At 43.5% G+C, this 23,058-nt stretch overlaps 1 protein-coding gene across 1 annotated transcript; it reads right to left on the reverse strand.

Annotated features, from left to right (window-relative positions):
- Positions 1-14,643: 14,643 nt before the first annotated feature.
- On the reverse strand, positions 14,644-21,312 carry LOC112570414 (DBH-like monooxygenase protein 2). The gene is made up of 10 exons (XM_025248830.1): positions 21,181-21,312; positions 20,387-20,519; positions 19,642-19,785; positions 19,066-19,248; positions 18,702-18,865; positions 18,262-18,505; positions 18,052-18,148; positions 17,537-17,840; positions 15,295-15,481; positions 14,644-14,762 (listed from the first exon to the last, which is right to left on the reverse strand). Exons 1-10 carry the CDS (start codon positions 21,310-21,312, stop codon positions 14,644-14,646), a joined length of 1,707 nt encoding a protein of 568 aa, XP_025104615.1.
- Between the last annotated feature and the right edge of the window lie 1,746 nt (positions 21,313-23,058).

A 23,058-nucleotide genomic window follows, 5' to 3' on the forward strand; every position in this document is an offset into this window, starting at 1 on the left:
CGCAGCAGATTAGCGGGGCATGAAAGGAAATCAATGAGCGAGGAGGACGCCTATTAAGGAAATTAATTGTCAGTTCGCACGGCGCCCGAGTCCCGCGCGTGCGCACGCCCTCACCACGCGCATCTCCCAGCAACCCTCGCGTCAGCCCGGAGCTTGCCAGCCCGGCGCTGCTCCTGCTGCTGCTGCTGCTGGCAAGAGTGAAGGATGGGAAACAGCGACAGGCAAACACTAGCAGAAACAACAGCAAAATATATTTAAAATATAAAATATAAAAAATATATAAATAAAAAATAAAGTTGGTTCACTCACTCACTCACTCGCTCACTCACTCACTCACTCACTCACTCACTCACTCACTCACTCACTCACTCACTCACTCACTCACTCACTCACTCACTCACTCACTCACTCACTCACTCACTCACTCACTCACTCACTCACTCACTCACTCACTCACTCACTCACTCACTCACTCACTCACTCACTCACTCACTCACTCACTCACTCACTCACTCACTCAGGCAAGGATACTCGAAGCTCGTTGACTGAAAACGGGCGAAAATCCTTGTAAAAGGATTGTTCTGTCATTAGTCCCCTTCACTGGCAGCGTCTGCTCGCCACCCACCCCCTCAGCCCCCGAACTCCTCCCCTCCCATGCGTTTGCAGATTATAGCCCTGGGCTTGTCACAGCCCCGCTACTCACACACTAATCCACAGGAGAAAAAAAAACCCACCAACCGATCTGAGGTCCAACATGACGACGAGATGCACGAGGAGCCTCATCAGATGATCAGCGAGGGCATGAGCAACTCACACCACACACCAGGAACCCACTAACAAAGTATTATAATCAAGAACAAGTAGATGAAGAAATAGGAAAACGGAGAGGTGGATGAAGAAGAAAAAGAATAAAAGGGTTTTGACAATCTTTTGTTTCACTTTTTAACAAAGTGTAAGGCTCCATCTCGTCTGATTTGCTGTCAATAATTCTCGAGATAAAGACTTTAAAATGACTGGTGTACATTTATGATTAAAGAGAAAATAATTGTTTATTCTCCTGAAGCTAAGACTCGGGTAGGTTCTTAAGGACGAAACACTGTCAGACAAAATATAATTAAGTCGGGTGTAAATCTGTCTTCCAGTCCGACACTTAAATATTATTTACTTGTTTTGTTTAATTGATGTCTACAGCTCGTTCATATCAACTTAGAGATTTTTTTTCTCAGTAAGAAAGACAGCGAACTCATCTGCGACAAGGAGAAGGGGTTGGAGGTGGGTGGAGGGGAGATATTTGTTGGGGGAGGGTGGAAGAGATTGGAGGCAACAACAGGAAACAAATCGCATAAAATTCTTGTCTTCCTTTCAACAATCATTTCGTCGGTTTCGAGTTTTATTTTTGCAGTAAAACTTCACTTGGTGGTGCGGTAGCCACGGAGGGAGAAGGTATGGGGTGGGGTGGGGTGGGGAGCACAATCCGAGAACAAAAGAGCGGGGTGGGAGGTTGGGGTGAAATAATTAGGTGGTGCTACTGGCAGCCAGAGTGCTGCTCGCCGATGAGATGCTGGAGGCATATGGGGATGGCGCTGATGTCACCCAATCCGGGGATTTTTGTGGTGAGTTATGAGGAGGGAGGGTCAAGCAGGGCGGCTATCAATTGTGAGATTTGTCTACCCTCTTTACAGTGTAGGGAACCTGATTCACTTGGCTAATCTTCTGCTGAAAAAAAATGGTTACACGCGCTAAATGGACTGTCTCCCTTATGACTTAATGGTCTGTGAAATAAGCCTTAGTGTTATCTCTCACAAGCCATTAGAGGGCGCTCGTGTCGCACGGTTAGTTGTCCAAAATAGACTTCCATGACCCTGTCCTGTTCCCCTGACTTTGTCTTTCACTAAAAATGCTTTCGTGATGGCGGGTATGAAGGGGAAGCGCACTCCACTGGTCAGCAACTTGAATGAGATGACAATAGGTTGTAGTGTTGGTGACAGCAACAGACACCCAAACCTACTCTACATACTTCTAAACCTCAAACCTACTGGACAGACGTTGTGGACACTGTAACAGAACTTGTCGAAGTGGCCATCAGCCTGTGTACATCACTGTACGCCCTATAAGCCAGCATGCAGCATGAACAGAGGCAGAGTATACTATACAGGATATACTGATAAGTACCTACATGGCATCTTGTCGTGTTCAAGCAAAGATAAAGCCATTTAGCCTTATATCAGTGAACTTCACAATTTCCGCATTATCTCAAGGGTTGTGTGTGATATTTGTCACGCGCCCGTCACGGACCGAAGGTCAGAGGTTAGACAAACTTAACTGTCACAAAGTCAGCTTCTGACAGACCGGGTACAGACTCTAATAGGCTTCTTCATAAACGACAACACCTGTCGGTTAGAAATAACCTTTGACCTTTTGCAAGCGATTGTTTTTAAGTCTTTGAATTTGTTAGGGTTTCCTAATTATTTACAGTTTCGCTGAGTCTTGTGTAAACAAGCAAAGAAGACATCAAACAGTTACGAGTGAGAACCAAAACAGATTATCGCATTTATAATACATAAGGCTTGGCGATCTCTAACAGTTTCTTGACAATCTGGAAGAAATTGGAGCTTAGTTGTCGTTTCAGAATGTCATCGCTCAAATAAAGAAAACTACAAACTCAGAAAAATATCAGAAACTGAAGAAATTGAGGCTAAGCGGAGATGATTCCCTGTCTCCCATCCCACACCCACACCCCCCGACAGATGTCTCATGAAGCGATGCACCCTATATAATCTTCTCAGTAGTTGAACCCAATACCCGATACACCCAGTGCAGACGACTTTGCAAGATTATCACTGCAAACAACTAAAAAATATTTAAAAAAATGATTTTCAGCGGGAATTAATACTATTGATTGCATTTGAGACGATACAGTGTCAGTATAAAAACATCTCTGGTATAAACTGATTGATTCCAGATTAAACAAACAATTTTAGGCATGTCATTTAATGTTGATTTTATTACCGGTACCACTGTGTTGTTTGACTTGTTTGTGTATTATTCAGTGGTGCACCACCCTGGGGTAGAGAGGGGTTAAGGGTTACATCAGTCGTCGAATGCGAAGGACACCTTCATTAATATTTTTTTGTTTTTAGTTCTTTAAATATGTTGTTAAGATAATTATTAAACATATTATTTAATGTGTAAGTAGTCTCAATTTTTTAAAACAATATTCCGGTCCTTTTAGCTTCACCACACTCATATTGAATTAACAGCAATGATTGGCTTTGTCTCTCCTCCTCCCCCTCCGACACAATGAACTTGAGTTTTATCTGATGATAGCATGGGAAGGGAGGGAGACAGACTTGCTTCTCTTGCTCTTGGTCAGTCTCTGGTATTAGTACCATACAGTCCAATATACTGATTGGATTCCACACAAACACACATCACACACTGAATACACTAAATAATCTACACTACACCACACAACAAGCACTAAAATATATATGTTAGTTTTACAACAGACACTATATTCACATATTCACTACATAAATCACACAATTCACACTGAGGCCTTTACTCACTGTCGGTGGTGTGGTGGGAGGGGATCGGAGAAAGAGTGAAAGCAATGTCATCCTCAGAAAGATTGCGGAATGATTGCTTTTGGCTATAGAATGATTGCTGGTGGACAAAAAGGATTTCTGTTCCTGCAAAATAATTGTTGTTGGTTGTGGAATGATTGCTATTGACCGAGGAATGATTGGTGTTGACCAAGGAATGATTGCTGGTAGCCTAAGAATGATTGCTGTTGGCTGCTTTGATCAAAAGACATTCGTAGTGAGCCTGTTCTTATTTTTGTGTGTGTGTGTGTGTGAGGCAATGATGTTAAACTTTTGGTGCTGTAAAGGTCTGCCACAAGGTTTGAAAACTATGATCAGGTATTTTGTGAAGTGAGGCTGCTGTAAGCTCGGGTAAGGGGTGAGGGATATTGTGAGGTTGGCAGTACTGTGATAAGGAACGGAGGGCTGTGAGGAGGGATGTGGAATAAAGATAATCAGAATTATTGGAATACAATCTGGACAAAAGCAGATCACCAAGAAAGAAAGAATAAGAAAATAAACACTGAAATGCGAACAAAATGCCAAATAAACACACACTAACAGTGATAAGATGAAAGCGCCACCTTCTCGGCTTGTTTCTTGCTCATTTTTTCCAAGCCACCTCGTTATTGTTGAAGCTCCCGACCAGAAAATATTTTTTTGTGCTCAAGTTGCCGGACTTGAGCTGCAACCATCTCACCCTTTTCTCTTTTTCTTTCCTTTTTTCCTTTTTTTTTTTTTGGTAGTAGAGAAGGAGAGGTAGGAGAGAAGGAAAACAACAACCAATCAAGCCACGTGAGCCTCCTAAGTGAAAGAGTGGCTGCCCAAGTCCGGCTGTGAAAAGTGCGAGCAGAATGACTGGCCCTTTGGCGGCCCACGTAAGCCCACTTGTGCTAAGTGGCGGCAGCACTATCTGACAGCGCCCAGGTAGCGACAGCGCCATCTATGAAGATGAAGCAGGCAAACTAATCATATTCTTTCAAGCTCCGCGATGGCAGCCCCAATCTTCTTAGCTTCCGTGTCGCGCGAGATGAGCATGCGCAGAACAAAGGCCCGACCTGTCTACCAGAAAGCCGGGTTTTGATTGGATATCGATTTTTGCACACGCAGCTAATTCGCCAGGACACGGCGCACCAGTGAACCCTGACCTCTTGTCGCCAGGAGAGGCGGCGGGCGTTTAGCGTTCGGATCTTTCTGGAACTTCAAAGAGTGGACTGGCACAATACTGCTTCCTGTCCGAGGGCAAGTCACTCTCAACATCATAACTTAAAAAATAATCCACATAAATAAATACTCCAGACCAAGCTACGCGACACCGCACTCCACTAAACTTAAAAAAAAAAACAACCAACAAAACATGACAACCAAACCAAAACAAAGGTATGTTGGACTTGTTTGTCAAATCCATTGCATGACTTCTGAAGCAGGTGAGAGAACTGCATAGGTAAACTGAATAATAATTTACTTGAACAGTTTTGTAGAAAAGACTTTTAACAGCTAATGAGTGCTAAACAGGAGAGAAATCAAAAAGTAATATAGACATACAGTAACATATACATAAATAATAGTGTACAGACACGGTAATATATAGACAAACAGTAATACACACACACACACATATATACGCCAACAATAATATGTGTAATATGTATACGAACAGTAAGGAGGGAGAGAACGTGAGCAAGAATAGTAATATATACACGAATAGTGATGAGGAAGAAAAGAAAGGAGCAGACAACAAATACACTAATATGAAGACAGGTACGGACCTCTAACAAAACGGTTTCGCCAAATATTTATGTCCTTCCGTTAAAAGCAACATGATGTAAGGATGTAAACCATAACTAACATTTCTTAGATCGTCCTTACAACAGAAATCACAAGGAACAGGGCAAGGTCAACAGGAATTCCTAAAAATTGCTTTTCATATTGAAGCTTTGTAGCAGCAAAATGTTTGCAACAAGCAATGAAATGGAGGACCTTCTGGCACATACTAAGTCATCGATAACTGTTTTCTGTTTATGTGTTGATCCCCATCGCGGCCTGATGTTATGAGTTCCAAGTGTCGATAAGAAAGAAAAACAAACAAACGAATGACCAAAACAATAGACTAGTGAATGGGGGAAAAAATGGACGAATGTATGACCGAACAAGTAAAGTCATGAATTAAAACAAATAACAAGCAAAATAACTGCGTCAAACAAAGAGGAAAATAAGAAGAAAATGTATGAGGAGGGTCAGGTCGGTGGTGTGGGAGGAAGTGTGAGGACAGCACAGGGCTGTGGTTGAGCACCGCTCACTCCTGGGGCTGTGGACAGCAAATATTTCTGTGGCTGAGCATCACAAAACAATAATTATACTTACAACTGTCATAGAACAACAGCTTCTGTGTGATGCAAGGATGGGAGGTATGTGAGGGAGGGGCGGTACTTCCATCACCTTATACAAAGCACGAACAAAGTTTTAAATAAAATTACGAATTTAGTTTTAATAAAAGTACGAATTTAGTTTTATTACAAGTACAAAAAGTCCTGTATTTATCAAAACCAAACTAAGTACATTTACATACACTTTGCCTGTCTCAGACCTTATTCTGTCTTTAGAAGTCCCAACAAAAGGAATGATTTTACTCATAACATGAAACAAAAATAAGAGATTTCCGACTTTGTCTTTTAGGAGTTAAAAAATAGAAAAGGAACAATAGTTCAAATATTTTTTTTAAATGCTAAACATAATGTCTGAAGGAGGGAAGAAGAAAGAGACCGTTTGAAGTTTCCGACATCCCAGACTCCTGATTATCACTTCTGTAAGATCCCTGTTCTTGTCTGTCCTGCGACCAGCAATCCTTCCCCTCTCCTACCCTTCAACACTCGCACACCCCTCCTTTTTTTTCTTCAAAGACAAGTCCCACAAGCCCACCCAGCCACCCAGCCACCCAGCCCCTCTCTCCAGACAATACCTTGAGCCTGCGTCCTCACCTGGAACTCACCTTCACGTGTGAGAGAGAAGCAGGAGACTGTGGAAGGTGGTGGTGGTGGTGGTGGGGGATGGGAGGGAGGTGCGTTAACTTGTCTGACGTCATGTTAGTCGTCGTCGTGGTCTGTACTGGGTGCCGCCAAAGACGATTGAGGCTCCAGACAGATCGCAGTTCATTTAGCAAATGAAGCGAGAACCGCAGGCGCGTGCGCCGTACAATGGCACCTGCCCCTGGACCGCGACACAAAGAGTCTGGTCTTGGCTCTCCACCCAGCTACACCCTGGGTAGCAAGACGCTGGGTGTCCACACACTGCAAGACACAGCACATCATTCTCAGAATACAATTAAATAATTTTTTTAAAAATCAACCATACTTTAAAAAAAAAATCTCAAATAATCTACATTACACGAAATAACGAGACGAGAGGCACAAAGACGAATACAGACAGGTGGAACAAAGGATCTGCTACTTCAGCTTCAAAGGTCTTTGTTGTGGTGGTTGTTGGGATTGTTGATTATTATGGTTTAATTTTTGTCGTTGTTGTTTTCTCACTCTTGTATAAATTTCTTTTAATAAATACGCTACTCACTCTCTCACACCTTTGCCCACCATGCAGCGCGCGCACTCAAGCGAGAGAACGACTGAAGCAAGGAGGAGTGTGGAGGGTTGTATGGCGATGTGTGATGCTGCAGTCTTACTGACAAGAGATTGCCTCGCCAGTGTCTGCCTCCTCGCATCCCCCTGATTGCGGGCCAAGATGCTGCCTTGTCTTTGGAAATATTGAATCGTCATCTTGTCGGACATTTCATGATTAGAGGCGAGACTGCCTGCGGAGTCCCTTGAAAGCCAAGAGAGAGAGAGTGAAAGGAGTTCAAGGCCGAGAAAGCAGAACAGATTTGTTTGTTTAAAAAAAATTGAACTAAAAAGCACTCTCGGAAAAGCTCAGCTCCGTTGCCAGTGTCCCGAGGACACAAAGAGCGTTAACGATTATTAAATCTCTGCGATTTCTACAGATAGAATGGAAAACACAACTGTGTATAAACTATTTGTTGATACAACTTTGAAACGGACTGGCAAAAAAAAAAATACAAACACAAAACAAAAGAGATTTTAGGGATGCATAATGCCTGCAAAAAAAAAAAAAATACTTATGATTTCTTTTTAAAAATAATTTTTTTGTTTTTTTTGTTTAGTATATCTAGTATAGCAGTTGCTTCATACTTCAACCATTTTCTCATATCTCCACAATCTGCTCAATACACTTTGAAGGGCTTATCAAAGATCAAAGACGTTTTTAAAATTTAAAGGGCAACACAAGTGTAAAATGTTTTTCTTACGATTGGGTTAAGTTCATTTTAAAGTAATAATTGTCGAGATATAAGCATTCAAACATCGGCATTCTCACCTGCCACTAAGAAAGCAGAAGAAAATTACCTTCCTCTACTGGAGAGTTCTATTACTTATAAATATTATTTGTAACCTCGAGTTCAGCAAATCCATGCATGTGTTCTGGACAGATGAAGAAACATCGCTCAGACTGTCGTGTGGACGAAGCTATTTTTAGCGCAGGAGATGAAATGACTGAATTTTAAAAAAGTGAAAAGGTCCAAAGGGAGTTCACTGGATAGACTAGTAAGTAAATCTTCTCCAGATCAAAAGTTAACGGGCAACAACCACGGCTATTGCAGTTGTATTATTCATTCTCTGTAGTTAAGTGGATGCATTTGAGCTAACTTTTCTATGTGTATTATTATAAAATACAAAACCATTTCAAATGTGCCTTTGTCTAAAATAAACTCTTATAATTTTTAACTAGATGGTTAATTTAGCACTCCAGTTTTATTTTATAGTTACAACTGACTACTGATAATGTGTTTTTTGTTATTAACATAATAACATTAACAAAAATTTTACACACATTAATCGATGTAAAAATGTATTTCTTCCTCATTTAATTGCATGCAAAATTGACTGTTTACTTACTCACAAGTTTTCTCGTTAAGCTCCTCATACGATAGTCTTACACCAAGTACCACCGCTCGTGCTGACCTTTAACATACACTGGGATCTTAGTCACAACCATTGAGGTCAGCAGGGCTCTGTCAATGAAATGACAAAATATCCGCTGCAGACATTTATGAAATCTCAGAAAGCTGTGGACATTGTGGGAGTGTAGTCACGTGGCGCAATACATCCTACAAAGCTGAATGAACGAGTCAGTGAGACAGTGGGAGCTGAAGTAAGAAAGTCACATTTAAAAAAAAATAAGAAAAGGAAGTAAGCTAAATAATTAAGACCTCACAACAGCTCGGAACAGACTTACACCAAGTGCGACACCATTGTCCTGCTAATCACAACCTCCTCCTGTAATGATCTTGAGTAATAAGTCATACACGCATTAATGATAATTTTCATCTTTAAAGATTAGTGCAGTGAACCGGAGGGATTTGGTGGCAGGCAAAGGACGCAGGTAGAAGAAATTCTTTTCCCGCTGCATGAGATCCAATTAGCTGAAAGCCATGAAGGGAGAGAACTCGAAACACCAAGGCTTAGCGCAACCATCTTTTTTTTTCTAAAAAGACAACAAAAAAAAAAAAAAAAAAAAAAAAGAGAGAGAGAGAGAGAGGACGAGGAATGAGGGAGCCCTGTGAATGTTTCTGTTCTCCCAGGTTGCTGGAGGCAGGTTTGTAAATATTGGATTGGCTTTGATTGGCAAAAGAGGAAAATTGGCGTCTGCTTTGGGGCCTTGCAGGTGTCGCTAGGAAAGCCTGGGATTAATACGATTGGTTTGTTTTCTACCCAAGAGGCCACCTGAATGACAAGTCCATTGACTTCCAGCAAAGACAGTTAGCCACGCTTGACAAGTCGCCAGAACGTGGTCACGTGCGATCTGGCGCATGCGCGAACATCGATGAAGGACAGGGCTCACGTGTCGTCGCACGAACACCGAGGCAGTCAGACAAACATGATTCCTCAAAATGGAGAGGAGACAAAGGCTATGTAGCAGCTACTTGTATAGCAGAAAGATAATATTTCTATCTTTATTAAGGCATCAACCATCTTGTGTAGCACCAACATAAACCTAACTCTACCTTCCAAACATCATCCACTTCTCTACTCTCAACCCATTTTCTCTCATTTCCAATCAAGTCGTCTACATGCCTCCAAAGCCAAATTTGTCTACAGTTTTTGTTTTTGAAATATCCATATACAACTCTGTTCAAAGCCACAATATTTACTTAGAATGATCCCATTATCAAACGCCGATGTCTTTAGCCCCAGAAAACGGATGGAAGACATTTTAAAGGTCATAACTCTTTTCAAGATTATTTCTTTTACAAGTAAGTATGACAAGAGAATAAAAAAGAAGCGAAATCTGTTGGCGAAAGTTTTTTTTAAAAATACGGTCAGAGTAAATTTTGGAGAAATGTCGTTTATACAGTGACATTCATCCCTGTTCTGCAAAGGTCAAGATTTTTGCATGAATGGAAAAGTATTTCTGGTCACTGTCCTGACCTTTCTCTGTTATCACAGTTTTCAAGCAAAAAAAATCCAATTACAATTGTTTCTGTTTCCCAACAGCAATAAATCCACACCATACCTGAGTATTATTATTTTATAAATTAATCCACCGATCTGATTTTTAAATACTTTTCCCCTTTGCATGCACACTTCAAAGGACATCGCGAGGAACGGACAGATCTCGTTCTGGGATTGGCGTCCACCAGTTCCGTTTTCAGCAGGACAAACATGGCCTCTCTCCCCGACAGTGCGAAATCAGTTAAAGTTGGAAGCACTTCCCTGCTAAACAGCTAGCCAAAATAAAGGTGGAGGTGCCCAGCGATGAGGGTCGCGTTATGTGGCGACTTGAAGTTGGGTGACAAACTCCGATGGCAGTGGACAGCACGCGCGTGGGCTCGCGCCTGAGAATCAAGCACGCGCATGCTGGCACGTGCAGCCCGCAAGGTGCAGGCGTGTGTACTGGTCGCCCCGGGTGTCAGCGCCGCCACGCCATCTGATCCCCAGGAGCCGGGTCCTCCCCCCAATCTGGCGCCACCCAGTACAGAGCTCGTCGTCAGCAGCATCGCCAGACTTCGACACAGACATCGCCACAGAGTTCATCACAGACATCGCCACAGACCGACACAGACATCGCCACACACTTCGACACAGACATCGCCACAGAGTTCATCACAGACATCGTCGGACTTTGACATAGACATCACCAGACTTCGACACAAATTACCGCAGACCAACACAAACATCGCCATAGACTTTGTCACAGACATCGCCACAGACTTTGTCACAGACATCGCCACAGACTTCGTCACACCCATCCTTACAGATTTTGTCACAGATATCGTTCGGCTGGGGAAATAAAGATTTGATCCAGCGGAGAAGGGTGAGGATGCTTGTCGGACCAGATGGAAGCCAAATACAACCACCAGGGTAGAAGAATGACCTCTGACCGACACACCGTGTGTTTCTTATCCCCCTCCCTAGGGTCGAATTGTTCTTTCTCGCCAAAAGCTGACAGCTCGACCTTTAAAAACACTGGCGCCTGATTGGTTCGACAACAAAACATGGCGTCCTCCTTGTACTATTGGGGACCTGTGGTTAGAAGCCACTAAAAGTAAATAATTATTTTACAGCCCGAGATGGCTTTAATTGGATCATTAATTGGATCAACCACTAATATCCATCAGGTACACGGGACAAAAATATTATTAAAAAAAGTTTGAGACACTTGCCACCTCTTGGGTTCCAGGTACAGCTGCAATCACCACGTGTCAGCTGATGGCATAAATGTCGCTTAAAACTAATGACTATAGCGCCCAAGGAGTGTTATCAGCAAGTGTCATAGAAAGTGTCATCGTACTGGGGCCTTATTCATGAAGAGATTAAGTAGTCGTCTCGGATGCAGCAAGGTCTTGCGTCTTGTCTCCGTATTTATAAAGTGCTGTCCGGACTCTGTGGATGCTGTTTTATCTCAGAGATCGGCAATGGCAATGGCAATGGCAATGGCAAAGATGTTCTGGGTGTATAGTGACATAAACATTATTCGCGGACTCACATTGCGTGTAACGCCAGCATGCACCAGGCGCACCAAAAGTCAAGCTCCGAAATGAGACTCGATGCTGTGCAGGAAACACAAAAAAAGGTCGGCGCTCGTTTACCACGCCCTCATGCACCATGTCCCCACCCCATCCCCCTCCCTACTTCAGAGCCGAGACGTTCATTAGCCTCGCCGTCACGTGACCTGTTCGTGTCGCCGGATGTTTGTTTACGACTAGTTTTTTCGGCCTCACAGAACCCGCCCAGTCGTTCTTCACCCTGCAATGGCGTCAGCTTCACTTTGTTTTCCACACCAGTGGCTTCGCCATGTCAATTTTCCGGTCCCCTTAGCTCCTCTGCGCATGCCTCCTCAGGGAGGGGGGATGGGTACAAGGGGGCGGAGGGGAAGGGGAGTGGGTATGACGTTCGGCCAGCGGAGGATCGCGCTGGTGCGGAGGGACAGAGGGGAGAGCACTCCAGCACGGAAGTCGCACGTGCGGCACAAAACTTTGGCGTCTGCGCACCCAGCATGCAGCGGTTGACTTCTGCTGCTGACGTTAAGCCTGTAGTTTGGTCTCGTCCCCAGGGCCGAGCAGGGCGCGATTACCAGGCTAACCTTATTCCTCCTTTTTGTCATCTGCACGTCTTCCGCCTCCACCCAGCCTTGTAAGCGAGGCTCGTGTTGTGCGATCAGACTTCATTCTGCAAAACATTGGATGCTGTTTTAATTGTCATTTGATTTTCCTCCTGGTGCGGAGGCTGGCGACTGGTGGGATGAGGGCGGCGGGGGGCGACACCGGGTGTCAAAGTGTCCAGCGGGTGGAGCAGTGGGGAGGGAAGGGTAGACAAATGGCGGCTTCTTGAAGACATGTCCGATGCCCATGATGCAATTTAAGTTTGGAAAATTGTTATCAGATGCCGCCCCTATGCTAATGAATGCTCGCTCGTAGTGAGTCCAGTAGCCTTATATGCGATGCTTAGCCAACGTCCAGTATCGGGAATATGGCAAGAGTCTTGTTGTTGTTTTAAACACCGCTTCATTTGTATGTTCCACCTTATGAATAATTTGCTATGTAAATACTCTCTACTTCTATTTCTCCTCAAGTATTTTACATTTTAGTTAAAGCAATATGCGTTCTACTTTTTTTTTTAAAGTTTGTTCTGTTTTTCCACGAAGTGTTGCTGCACTCGCTTGTCATAATGATTTGATGACCAAGTACAGGGGCTCCGCGTAATACAAGCATTATTATTATTATTTGTCACTTTGTACACAGATACACGGATTAATGGTTTTGTTTAACTACAAAAGTAGTCATTGCCGAAACACACTTGAAAAAGCAGCAAACTCATTTTCTATGAGAATCAGTTACATCACCTGTGAGCACCTTAACCTGAGAAGAAAGGACAAGCGTGCAAGGAGGTGGTTTTATCTTTTTTTTTTTTTAAAGTGAAAAGTATTACCGGGGGTCGACTCGCAGACCGTAATTTCATGCTTACCAGTTGACGAGCAACACCAAAGGCAGACTGACAGCTCGGCCACGCCCCCAGGGAGCAGCACCTACCCTGCACGCACGTGCACCCAATTGAAGTGTCAACGCGCGTTCATCACCCCACCCGACCTTCTCACACAGACACACACCCTGCACGGCGCTCGTGCACCGACTTTACAAAGCTGGGTGGGAAGGGCCTGGGGTAGGCAGCGACCTTTAACCTCAGGTATTGTGTATAGGGAGAAGGAGACCTGACACGTTGTGTAGAAAATGCCGAGTGAAGACATTTGAAAACGTCTGTCGTAGCAAGTCTCTGTCATAGATACGTATTAAAACACCTTATGTCATTTATTTATCTAATTTTATAATAATTATATCATTTGATCTAAATCAGAATTATATTTGCTGTGAAACGGTTTGTACGCAACTAAAGAAGAGAAAAAAAGCGGAAGTTTCAAAAGCGTGGTCAGCACAGTTATTTAATTTAAACCTGGTGAAAATTAACTTGGCATTTCCGTACAATACCCAACAAATATCAAATAAACTGCCGACACAGTGGATGTCACCAACATTACGAGAAGGATAATGACACTGTAAATGTTTGTATAGACGACGACGACGACGATGATGACAGTAGTCATAACAGCATTAAAATGATGCCAGGCGCTCAGCGTTTTCCCCACAGGATTGTGAGTTTTTAATCACCTTCTCGACTGATGAAAACGGCGATCACCTGAGCGATTCATTCATTCATTCGCGTCCATTCATTCGCTCCCCACCGGAAAGTGACAAAATGTTTCTACCCGGAGCCTGGAACCGCCTGCACACCGGCTTTTTGTTAGAATGCCATTAACAGGAGGAACGAATGATGCCCTATCCTTGTCAGATGCAAGAACTGTCTACACGTGGACCACGGGAGGCAACTAGCGATCAAAATAAATGAACGTGTTGTCGCCCTTTGACTGTTCTCGGTTAAGGCTTCGAAAAAACAGTAAGAAGAAACGGCGATAAAAGTACTTTTAAAATCGTATAAAAAGATAACTGAGAAATATTAACTCCTCGAAGCATGAAATAAGCTGATATAAATGAGTATTTCATCCGCTAAATAATTTTAAAATATCTATTTTACCTGGACGTCAACATGGTAGCCAAGACAGCAGTTAATGTATAGTTTGGATGTATGCTTTGTTGCAGATAGGGAAAGGGACTAACGGGCTAACAGACGGTAACTAAAAACTAAAACAGAAAACAAAAGCTTCTTGAAATAATTTTTATTACCTCCAGGTATGCGTTAAGTTTTGTGCATGACCTTTCATTCGGCTGTTTACGGTCTGATGTTGTCGTTCTTGTTCAACAAAATTGTTCTACAAGAGGAAAGAATATTCAAAAGGCAACAAGAAGGAGAATTATTTTTAGATGTACTACTTGTAAACGTGTAAAGCAGATTTTGAAAGAAAGATAATTAGCAATTAAAATGCAATCCTCTATCTTGATGAAATGCCGTGTCGGTTATGGGTGGGTCAGTTTGCCGGGTGTTCAGCTCCACGACCAGAGGCAGGACACAGGAACCAGAAAAGCCAGGAGAATGAGTGTCATCTCAGGTGTCTCGCCGCCTGAAGTTTCATCGACTACTGCTTCTGTACATGCCTCGCCGTCTGCTCATGACACAGAATAATAATTGCACAGACTAGCAGAACATATCACATCACAGCTACTTCACTTACTTATCTCACCCGTTGTAACATCATTGGTACTTCACACAACAAAGAGTGCATTTGCTGAGGACAAGATAGTTTTATATAAGCAACTGGCCTCTCGTCGATTACCTATTCTAAATATAAATGTACAATGTCATAATCCATTTGTATGTATGTATTTAGCACAATGTAAATTTCTATCTCAATGTATATACACAAGTAGATGATGATGATGATGATGATGATGATGATGATGATGATGATGATGAGGAGGAGGAGGAGGAGGAGGAGGAGGAGGAGGAGGAGGAGGAGGAGGAGGAAAGATCAGGACACCGAGAAAGTCTGAGAAAGTGTGCGAGTGAGTGGGTGGGTCGGTCGGTTGACCAGTAACAAATGTAACGGTCAGCACGGTCTATGTAAGCAGGGACAATCACACAGACCCATTCCCCCTACACACACACACGCTTGCGCACGCAGACACACATCCTACCTTTCTGACCGTCTTTGTAGATGCTCAGCTGACAGGGCAGTAGGTAGTCCATCAACATCCGCCCCGTGCTGTGTCGCAGCATCAAACTCTCCACGAAGTCGCGGCCATCTTGGGTCTGCATGCACGGCTCACGTGCCATGGCGGCTTTGATCGCTGATTTGCACTCCTCCGTGCACTTTGAGACAGGCTGAAATACAGGTGGAAGGGTAGGAATCATCATCATCATCATCATCACCACCACCACCACCCACCACCACCACCACCACCACCACCACCACCACCACCACCACCACCACCACCACCACCACCACCACCACCACCACCAACAACAACAACAACAACAGCAAAACAACAACAACAACAGTGAAGCACACTTAAATAGCTCTTATTGTGAAGTAAAGGCTTTTATTAAAGAACAGCTGAAACAGATAATAAAGCCAGGGCTTCTGCTAAGGCTAAATTCTTTGGGGTCCCAGGGACCCCTTCTTCAGATTTCTAAGGGGTCCCAGGCTAACTCTAAGGAGTCCCTTTACAAAGCTGAAAAAAAACCCAACAAATCAACTACTTTCTTCAACTGCCTTTCAGGCACACAAAGCACTGTAATGTCTAGTCAGAAACGGCGAGATTTCTGTGCCATGAAGAGTGTGCAAGCATCTGTGATGAGCTTATGCTCACTGTACCTGGGGTGCTCACTTTCTTTCCGTTTCTGAGACGATGATTTTAACCACGCTGTCAACATCTTGGAACTCTTCCCGGTAAGGGAAAAAAGGCAGTGCAAGGGAAGTAACTCTCACCTTGTAGCAGACGACAATAGATTGGGCTACGACAGCGGTTCTCAACCTTTTACATGTGGCGACCCCCCTGACGAACACCGGTACGTCCGCGACCCCCCTTAGCCGGCTAGGTCGGTGGAAGAGCGGGGGGGGGGGGGGCAGCTTTAGCTAACCTCGAACGCCGCGTCGAGGAAATCAAACAACGGAAGAACAACAAGTTCGTATCTGCAAGAAAGATAACTGTTAATGAAATTTTACTTAAAGCTAATAAATATTATTTTATTGGACACTCACTTTGATTAATGAGAAGGTTGAGCCTGCTTGCTGTTGCATAAAGAAGCGAACCTGTGTGCGATGTTCGTACCCACTGCTATTCGCAGCTCAGCCTCTGCGTCCACACGATTTCTGTATTTCGACTTCAGTGCTGCCAATGCTGAAAATCCTTGCTCACACATATATGAAGTTGAAAATGGCAGCAGAACTTTCATTGCTTTCTCAGAAAGGAGAGGATATTCACCGTTGATGCTAATCCAGAATGTTGTCACTGGTGTTGTGTGGAAGACCATTTTCAGGGATTGGTCACTCGAAAGGTCGATGAGCTGCTCTTCTTCTTGCGTGGACAACCCGCTTGTGCTAGGATCAGCCAGAAATGGATTACGAATCCACTCGTATTTAGTCACATCAATTTCAGCGAAATAATGCTGAAACCTTTCTTGCAGTCCGTTTAGATGGGCAATAATTACATTCTTCACCTGATCAAGATTCAAGTTGTCAGCCTTGCACTTACACAAGCACGGAAACATATCAAAAATATTTTCTTGGCGTATCTTTTGCGTCCACAACGAAATTTTTCGGACGAAAGCATTCATCTTGTCAGTTGTTTGTAATATGGTGGTGTAATATAGGGGAGTCAGCGATGAGAGATTGGGGGAGAAAGAGGGCAAAAGGCGAGAGGAGGGAGATTGGAGGCTTAATTGTTGAGAGGAGGATTGTGTTTTGAGTTTTGGAAGTGAGAAGTCACTGCATGCCGAGACAGTGTACTTGAATAGGAAGAAGAGATTTGGAGTTTGAGCCCCCGCACCACTCGGTTACACAATGTAAACTAATTCCACTAATACCAGTATAAGAAACTTTTTTTAAAAAATGACCACCTTCGCGACCCCCTTGTAGGCACGTCGCGACCCCCCAGGGGGTCGCGACCCACAGGTTGAGAACCGCTGGGCTACGATGTCAGCCACTACACTTACCGAACTTTGTATGTTATTCGCCCAAATTTGAAGGGGTCCCCTGGGACCCCATGGACGAAAATTGAAGGGGTCCTTTTAATGCGTACTGTACGCAATTTTTTGCGTAAGCAGAAGCCCTGATAAAGCCTAACCGAAATATCATTTTGAAGCACAGCTGATGAAATGCGCATCAAGTACACACGAAAAAACACACCTGAGGCATGTCTTGCCTATAGTCCTTACCTTACAGACGCTGGTGATGTCGCGAAACAGGTTGGTGTTGTTCAGCTGCTGACCAGAAAACTTCTTTCTCTCCTGCGAAGAACACCCGAACTGGGTGCTGGGGTCGCAGTCCATGTACCCCTTCCATGGGGAGAGGCAGGCTTTGCCAGGCACGCTCTCCACAGGGAAGTAAGTAATGAAACCATAACACATTTCGTCTGAGGTGTTCTCCCCCTGAAAAGTGGTGACTGACTTGTCGCTGGACTTGAAGTGACACGTGGTCCGAATGGTGTCGCCGGGTTGAATGACCAGCGGGTCTGAAAAACTGGCCGAGGATAAAGGGTCGAGTGATCAGAATAATACCAAATATCATACAGCATATCACACAGCACAGTTCTGTCCCGAATTTTTGCACTCGGGTAGGCCTTTAACTTAATCAGGGTACACATCATGCTGTGTAGGGATACTTTGGAGATGTTAGCAAGTCAGAGAGATAACACGTGATTTGTGTACACCCTTTCCTATTGTATTCTCACCTGTGGATGACAGGGGTGTTGTAGTCGTAGGCCAAGTCCTTGGTGATGTACCTCAGCATCTGTGAGCCACGATGATGTTCCATGAGCATGCTTTTACCTATACATACAGTGAACACATCATCATCATCATTGTTTCACGGCTGCAGTTTACCAGCCGTTGAGTGGTCAAGCGAGTTTAGACAGGAAAGATTATTAACAAAGGGAGGTTACCCAGATAGTGCATGTGGTTGAAGGCGCTCGTGACATAGATGTCGCTCTTTAGAAGGTTTTTGGTGCACGTGGCCGTGCAGTCCGAAGAGGCCACGGTGAGGTCAGTGAAGGGCGGGATCTCCAGGTACTCCTGACCAACCACCAGCATGCCCATGTTGTGGCGCCGAAGGTGAGGGGTGTAGTACAGGGTGAACCCGGAGCTGTCCACGAAGTCCGACTGTCGCATGGGGTTATTCCAGTGGTACTGCAGTGGCACAGAAAATAGAGCGTATCTCTTAAAAAATATAATGCTAGCTGCTCCATCATCATCATCATCATTAGCAGCAGCAGTTTGAAGAACAAAAAGACGACAACAAATAAAAAGAGATGAATATGTCATACAATATATCCTTCATACACTGTAACTGAAGGACACACACGCACCATCAGGGGCAGCTCACCTCTATCCTCAACCTCTTGTAGCTATTAGCTCCTACTTTGAAGCCGGCATCTCGATGAAAGCATTGACCGTTCATTCCTAGAGTCCAGACGGCGAGGATGTCCACGCAGCTACCCATGTAGCACTCAAACGGTTGGTGAAGTGCTTGCTCTGGATCCTCGTATCCTGTGAATAAAGAGTTAAGTCTCAACTGACATATCTAACTTCAGTGGGCTGACATACTGTGTATTTCTAACCTCAGAGTTACCTACTTCGGTCTTTCATTCACTTCCCTTCACTCATAAAAAAATGACCTCTTCATTTTTTTTTTCATTCATCATGTCTGTGATTCAAGATTGGGAAATGCTCAAACACTGTGTCCTCACCGTTGGGACACCCCATCAAGGTCATGTGGTGCATGACGTAGCTGTTGTTGATGATCGGGGTGTTGGCGATGACGTGGAAGTCAGTGGTGACGTTCTCGAAGTCAACGTAGGCGCACATGTAAGTCGTTTCCTTCGCCGGCACCCTGGTAGGAGGGATGCGAATCTTCATCTGGCGGACGTCCGCTGGACGAAGAGAAAAAGAGAAAGTAAACATCAGTGAGTCTGTTAAGTGAGTCTGTTGAGTGAGTCTGTTGAGTGAGTCTGTTGAGTGAGTCTGTTGAGTGTGTCTGTTGAGTGAGTCTGTTGGTCCTGCGTTTGACCAGGGGTAGAGGGGAGGGCGTTAAGTCTCTTGGATTAACGGGGAGAGAATAAAGGCAGAAGTCTGGGCTCAGTCTTCGTTATTAGAAGATGGGACAGGGACTAGTTTAAGACTCAAGTTTAAACATTTTTTATTTACTTGCTGAGTTCTTCCAATCATATGAACAAAAGAGTCTTTGAGTATTTCATGAATTTTAGTGGAGTGTGTATGTGTTCTGTTTTCTTGTGAATCAAAATTATGGTTTTCGTCGCTCATACCTGTGTTTTTTAGGTCTTCACATTCGAACTCGCCGTTTTTGCAAGCATCAGCCATCCACCCCCTCTGATACTTGTACACGTTACCCGGGGCGGGAGGAACTTCCTTCAACTGGCATGCCTCACTTTCCAAAGGTTCGCAGATACCTGAGTCAAGCAAATCGCAGCCACAGGGTTTAAAATTCTTTTTGTTGCTTGCAAAACAACAGAGTTAGTGTCGGTGAATATACTCATATGGCACAGTCATAAAAATAGCAAACATTACAATAGACAAAAAAAACTTTTGTTACATAACAACAAAACATTTCTTACGAGTATTCTTTAGGCAGGCGAGGGAGATAACCCAACCCTGTTAATGTTAATTCTTTTTCTGAAAATGTCTTTATGAATGACGGATTGTTCAAGTGAATGTTTTATTTACCTAGTGATTCTCTAGGTGTGGAAATGTGGTCAACTTCGTTTAGTTCTTAATTTTGGAAAAGTTTCATGTCCTCCTTACCACTGGTCACATGACAGATGTTAAATTCAGCTGTAGTGGACTTCGTATTTTATCTATAAAGCTTTTCTTTATAAAGCACAGTGAGTGGTTTCCTGACTCCTTTGAAGTTTCTAGTATTTCAAGCAGAGCGAAACAATCAACTACCTGTCCGCCAATTAACTTTTTCTGCAAATGCAATGCAGCTTACAGTTTTTGTTCTTCAGATTCACTTTCTGAGTTGTTTTTTTGTTTTGTTTTTTTTTAATCTACCTGGATGACTGAGGCCACTTGTTTTCTCAGGTGTAGAACCACGTGTCCAGACACACCTGGGGTCGCCCAGCTCTTCGCCGTTGGTTTTGCCATCGCCATCAGAGTCAGCCTGACACAATTCTCTCGTCCACGTCTGTTGGCGACAGGTTTCATGCGACACACAAACAAAAGACAGCATCTTGTACATTTGTGAGAAAACTGTAGAACGTTTACATTACATCGTTATTAGACTGGAAACAACAAATACTTTGCTACACATCTAACGGTTATATAAATTTGAATGACCAGAATCGTATGATGAAAGAATTGTTTTTAAATGCAGCAGGTCAAGAGATTGGACACAGAGGTCATCTTGTTCACTCTGACTGTTCATGGTGCATGTAGTTGTCCGTTACACAAGTTGAGACAAACACACAAAAGTCTCCTGTTCTTTTACTGGGTCGTTGGGGTGGGTGAATTAAGGTGTTCAAACCGTCACCTTCCTCGGGGCTAGAATTTTAATTGTTAGGCATTAATTATAGAAAGCAGTTATAGCTGCGAGAAACAAGAATTGAAAATAAGTGATCTATAATGAATACACACAAAGCTTAAACTTATTTCTTTAAAACTATTTCATCAGTTCTAAGACGTGCTTAAATTATAAAAATTAATACTGGTCTAAATAATATGTACCTGTGTAATACAAAAGGTTATTTGATATTTATTACATAGTACATTGTAGTCATAGAATAATATTTTGATGCATTATTATATAATATGCAGTGTTTATGAAATGTGAATTGAGAATCACTCACGTGACCAGCCTTTTCAAACGCCACCCCGAAGACGTTCCTGGAGCCGCCACCCTCACTGTTCATGTGGCCCACCCCGTGCCACAGGTTGCTGGCTTTACACGGGTGGGGCACCCGTACTCCGTTAGGTATCATGTCTTCGTATATCTTGTAGCTCAGGGTCTCGTGAAGAAGACAAAGGATAACCAGAGATGGGAGCAGTCTGTAAGTAAGTGGTAATGGGAATAAGCAATCAATAATGAGCTCAATAAGGTGTCATAATAAGACATGTCATATACTAAATAAGGTGTGAGTTCTTACTTTCTTCTCTTTTCACAATGATTCTCTAATTTAAGTACTAAGTACACATGTCAATAAACGGGTGCAGAGTGATTCGACGTATTTCACACACGCGCACACGCTCATGCACACTCATACGCATACGCACACTCTCGTACGCGCTCACTGACTCTGATCTACACAAAGTAGACATCACCTGAAGGAAAAAGACTTGCCAACCATCTTGACTTCTTATCTTCGTCAGTTCTGCTTCACGGTAAGAGTGGCGGTGCTTTATATTACGACTGGTTACCATGGCACCACATGGTGTGATCGCTTGATGGCGCTACCCGGCCAACGACTGGCTGTCAGCCCACACTATTTGCATGACCCCTGGGGTCACATGGGGCGTAGCTACAAGCAGGTTGGCTAGGACAAGAAACTTGTGTGAAGCTGTCCTTATGTCATTCAGTTTACAGAAGAGATTTTGGGTAAAATCACCTTTCAACTTTTCGTGCACCCATACTTGTACCCTTAATTTACTGATACTTGTACCCTTAATTTACTGATACTTGTACCCTTAATTTAACCATATCTACGGCTTGTGCAACTCATTTGCTAGCAAGTTGTTTTTCGTAGAGCAAATACTAAGGTGTTAGGAATCTGTGTGTGTGTGTGTGAGCATGCAGGTTACCGCTCACGTCCATTGTCTATTGTATCACCCAGGGGTCAAGAAGATCAAAGGAAAAGGTCAATTAAAGACAGTTTTGTGACCTTACGGTCCGAGATGTTTTCTCGGGGCCAGATTTTGTGATGTCGATGTCCACCTCAGCTCCCTCCTGTAGTTCTCCAACCCTCCAAGATGTCGGGTAGCCAACTCCCAACGTGTGGGTCGACCGGGGGAAGGTGTTCTGCACCCGACCGTTGTCCAGTCACGTGTCGCAGGGTTGGAGGCCGCTGTTCAAACAACTATGAAATCCGATTCCACCATCCCCAAATAAATAACTCTTGATAATGAATATTTTTGCCCAGCAGGACGAAAAGTAGTGTTTTTAATAACATTGCTATTATCTGTTGCTATACTGAAAACTTTAGGATGCAGGAAATGGGTGAATAAAAACGTTCATCCGCCTGAGGTCTCGTCGACTCATATTTATGTGTACCAGTACCAGCTGCACCGTGTACAAAAGCTGCACTGTCGAGGGTTGTATAGAATTGTGTTGGCATCGTCACACTTTCAAGCGAAGGTCAGAGAATGTAAACATATGTTTATTGTTAGAATGCGTGTTCACAGGACATGAGCACTCATCATACCCTCCCTCCTTCTGTCAATCTGCGTCTCAGTCAGATTGTCTTCCGTGTCAAATTTTCTCTCAGTGTATTTGTCTGCTAGTGTCTTTATGTACTCATTGATATTCACGAATTTCTGTATATATTCGTGCCTGTTTGTATTCATGTGTGTTTGTGTGTACAGATATAAGTGTGCACGTTCGTGCATATGTACTTACACGCTTTTTAAAAAATAGTTTATGTGTAATAGTGTTTTCCTCTTGCTTTTTTCACTTCTTTCAAAAACATACCTATATATATATATAACATATTTATTATACAGTATATTGGCGT

The sequence above is a fragment of the Pomacea canaliculata genome, linkage group LG8 (assembly GCF_003073045.1).
Source record: "Pomacea canaliculata isolate SZHN2017 linkage group LG8, ASM307304v1, whole genome shotgun sequence".
Classification (NCBI taxonomy): domain Eukaryota; kingdom Metazoa; phylum Mollusca; class Gastropoda; order Architaenioglossa; family Ampullariidae; genus Pomacea; species Pomacea canaliculata.

Coding starts and splice junctions, on each gene's coding strand:
- LOC112570414 (XM_025248830.1), bottom strand. CDS start 21,312: ATGATACCTAACGGAGTACGGGTGCCCCACCCGTGTAAAGCCAGCAAC. Junction 20,520..21,180: donor CGTTTGAAAAGGCTGGTCAC/GTGAGTGATTCT, acceptor TGTCGCCAACAG/ACGTGGACGAGAGAATTGTG. Junction 18,866..19,065: donor CTTGATGGGGTGTCCCAACG/GTGAGGACACAG, acceptor CTTTATTCACAG/GATACGAGGATCCAGAGCAA.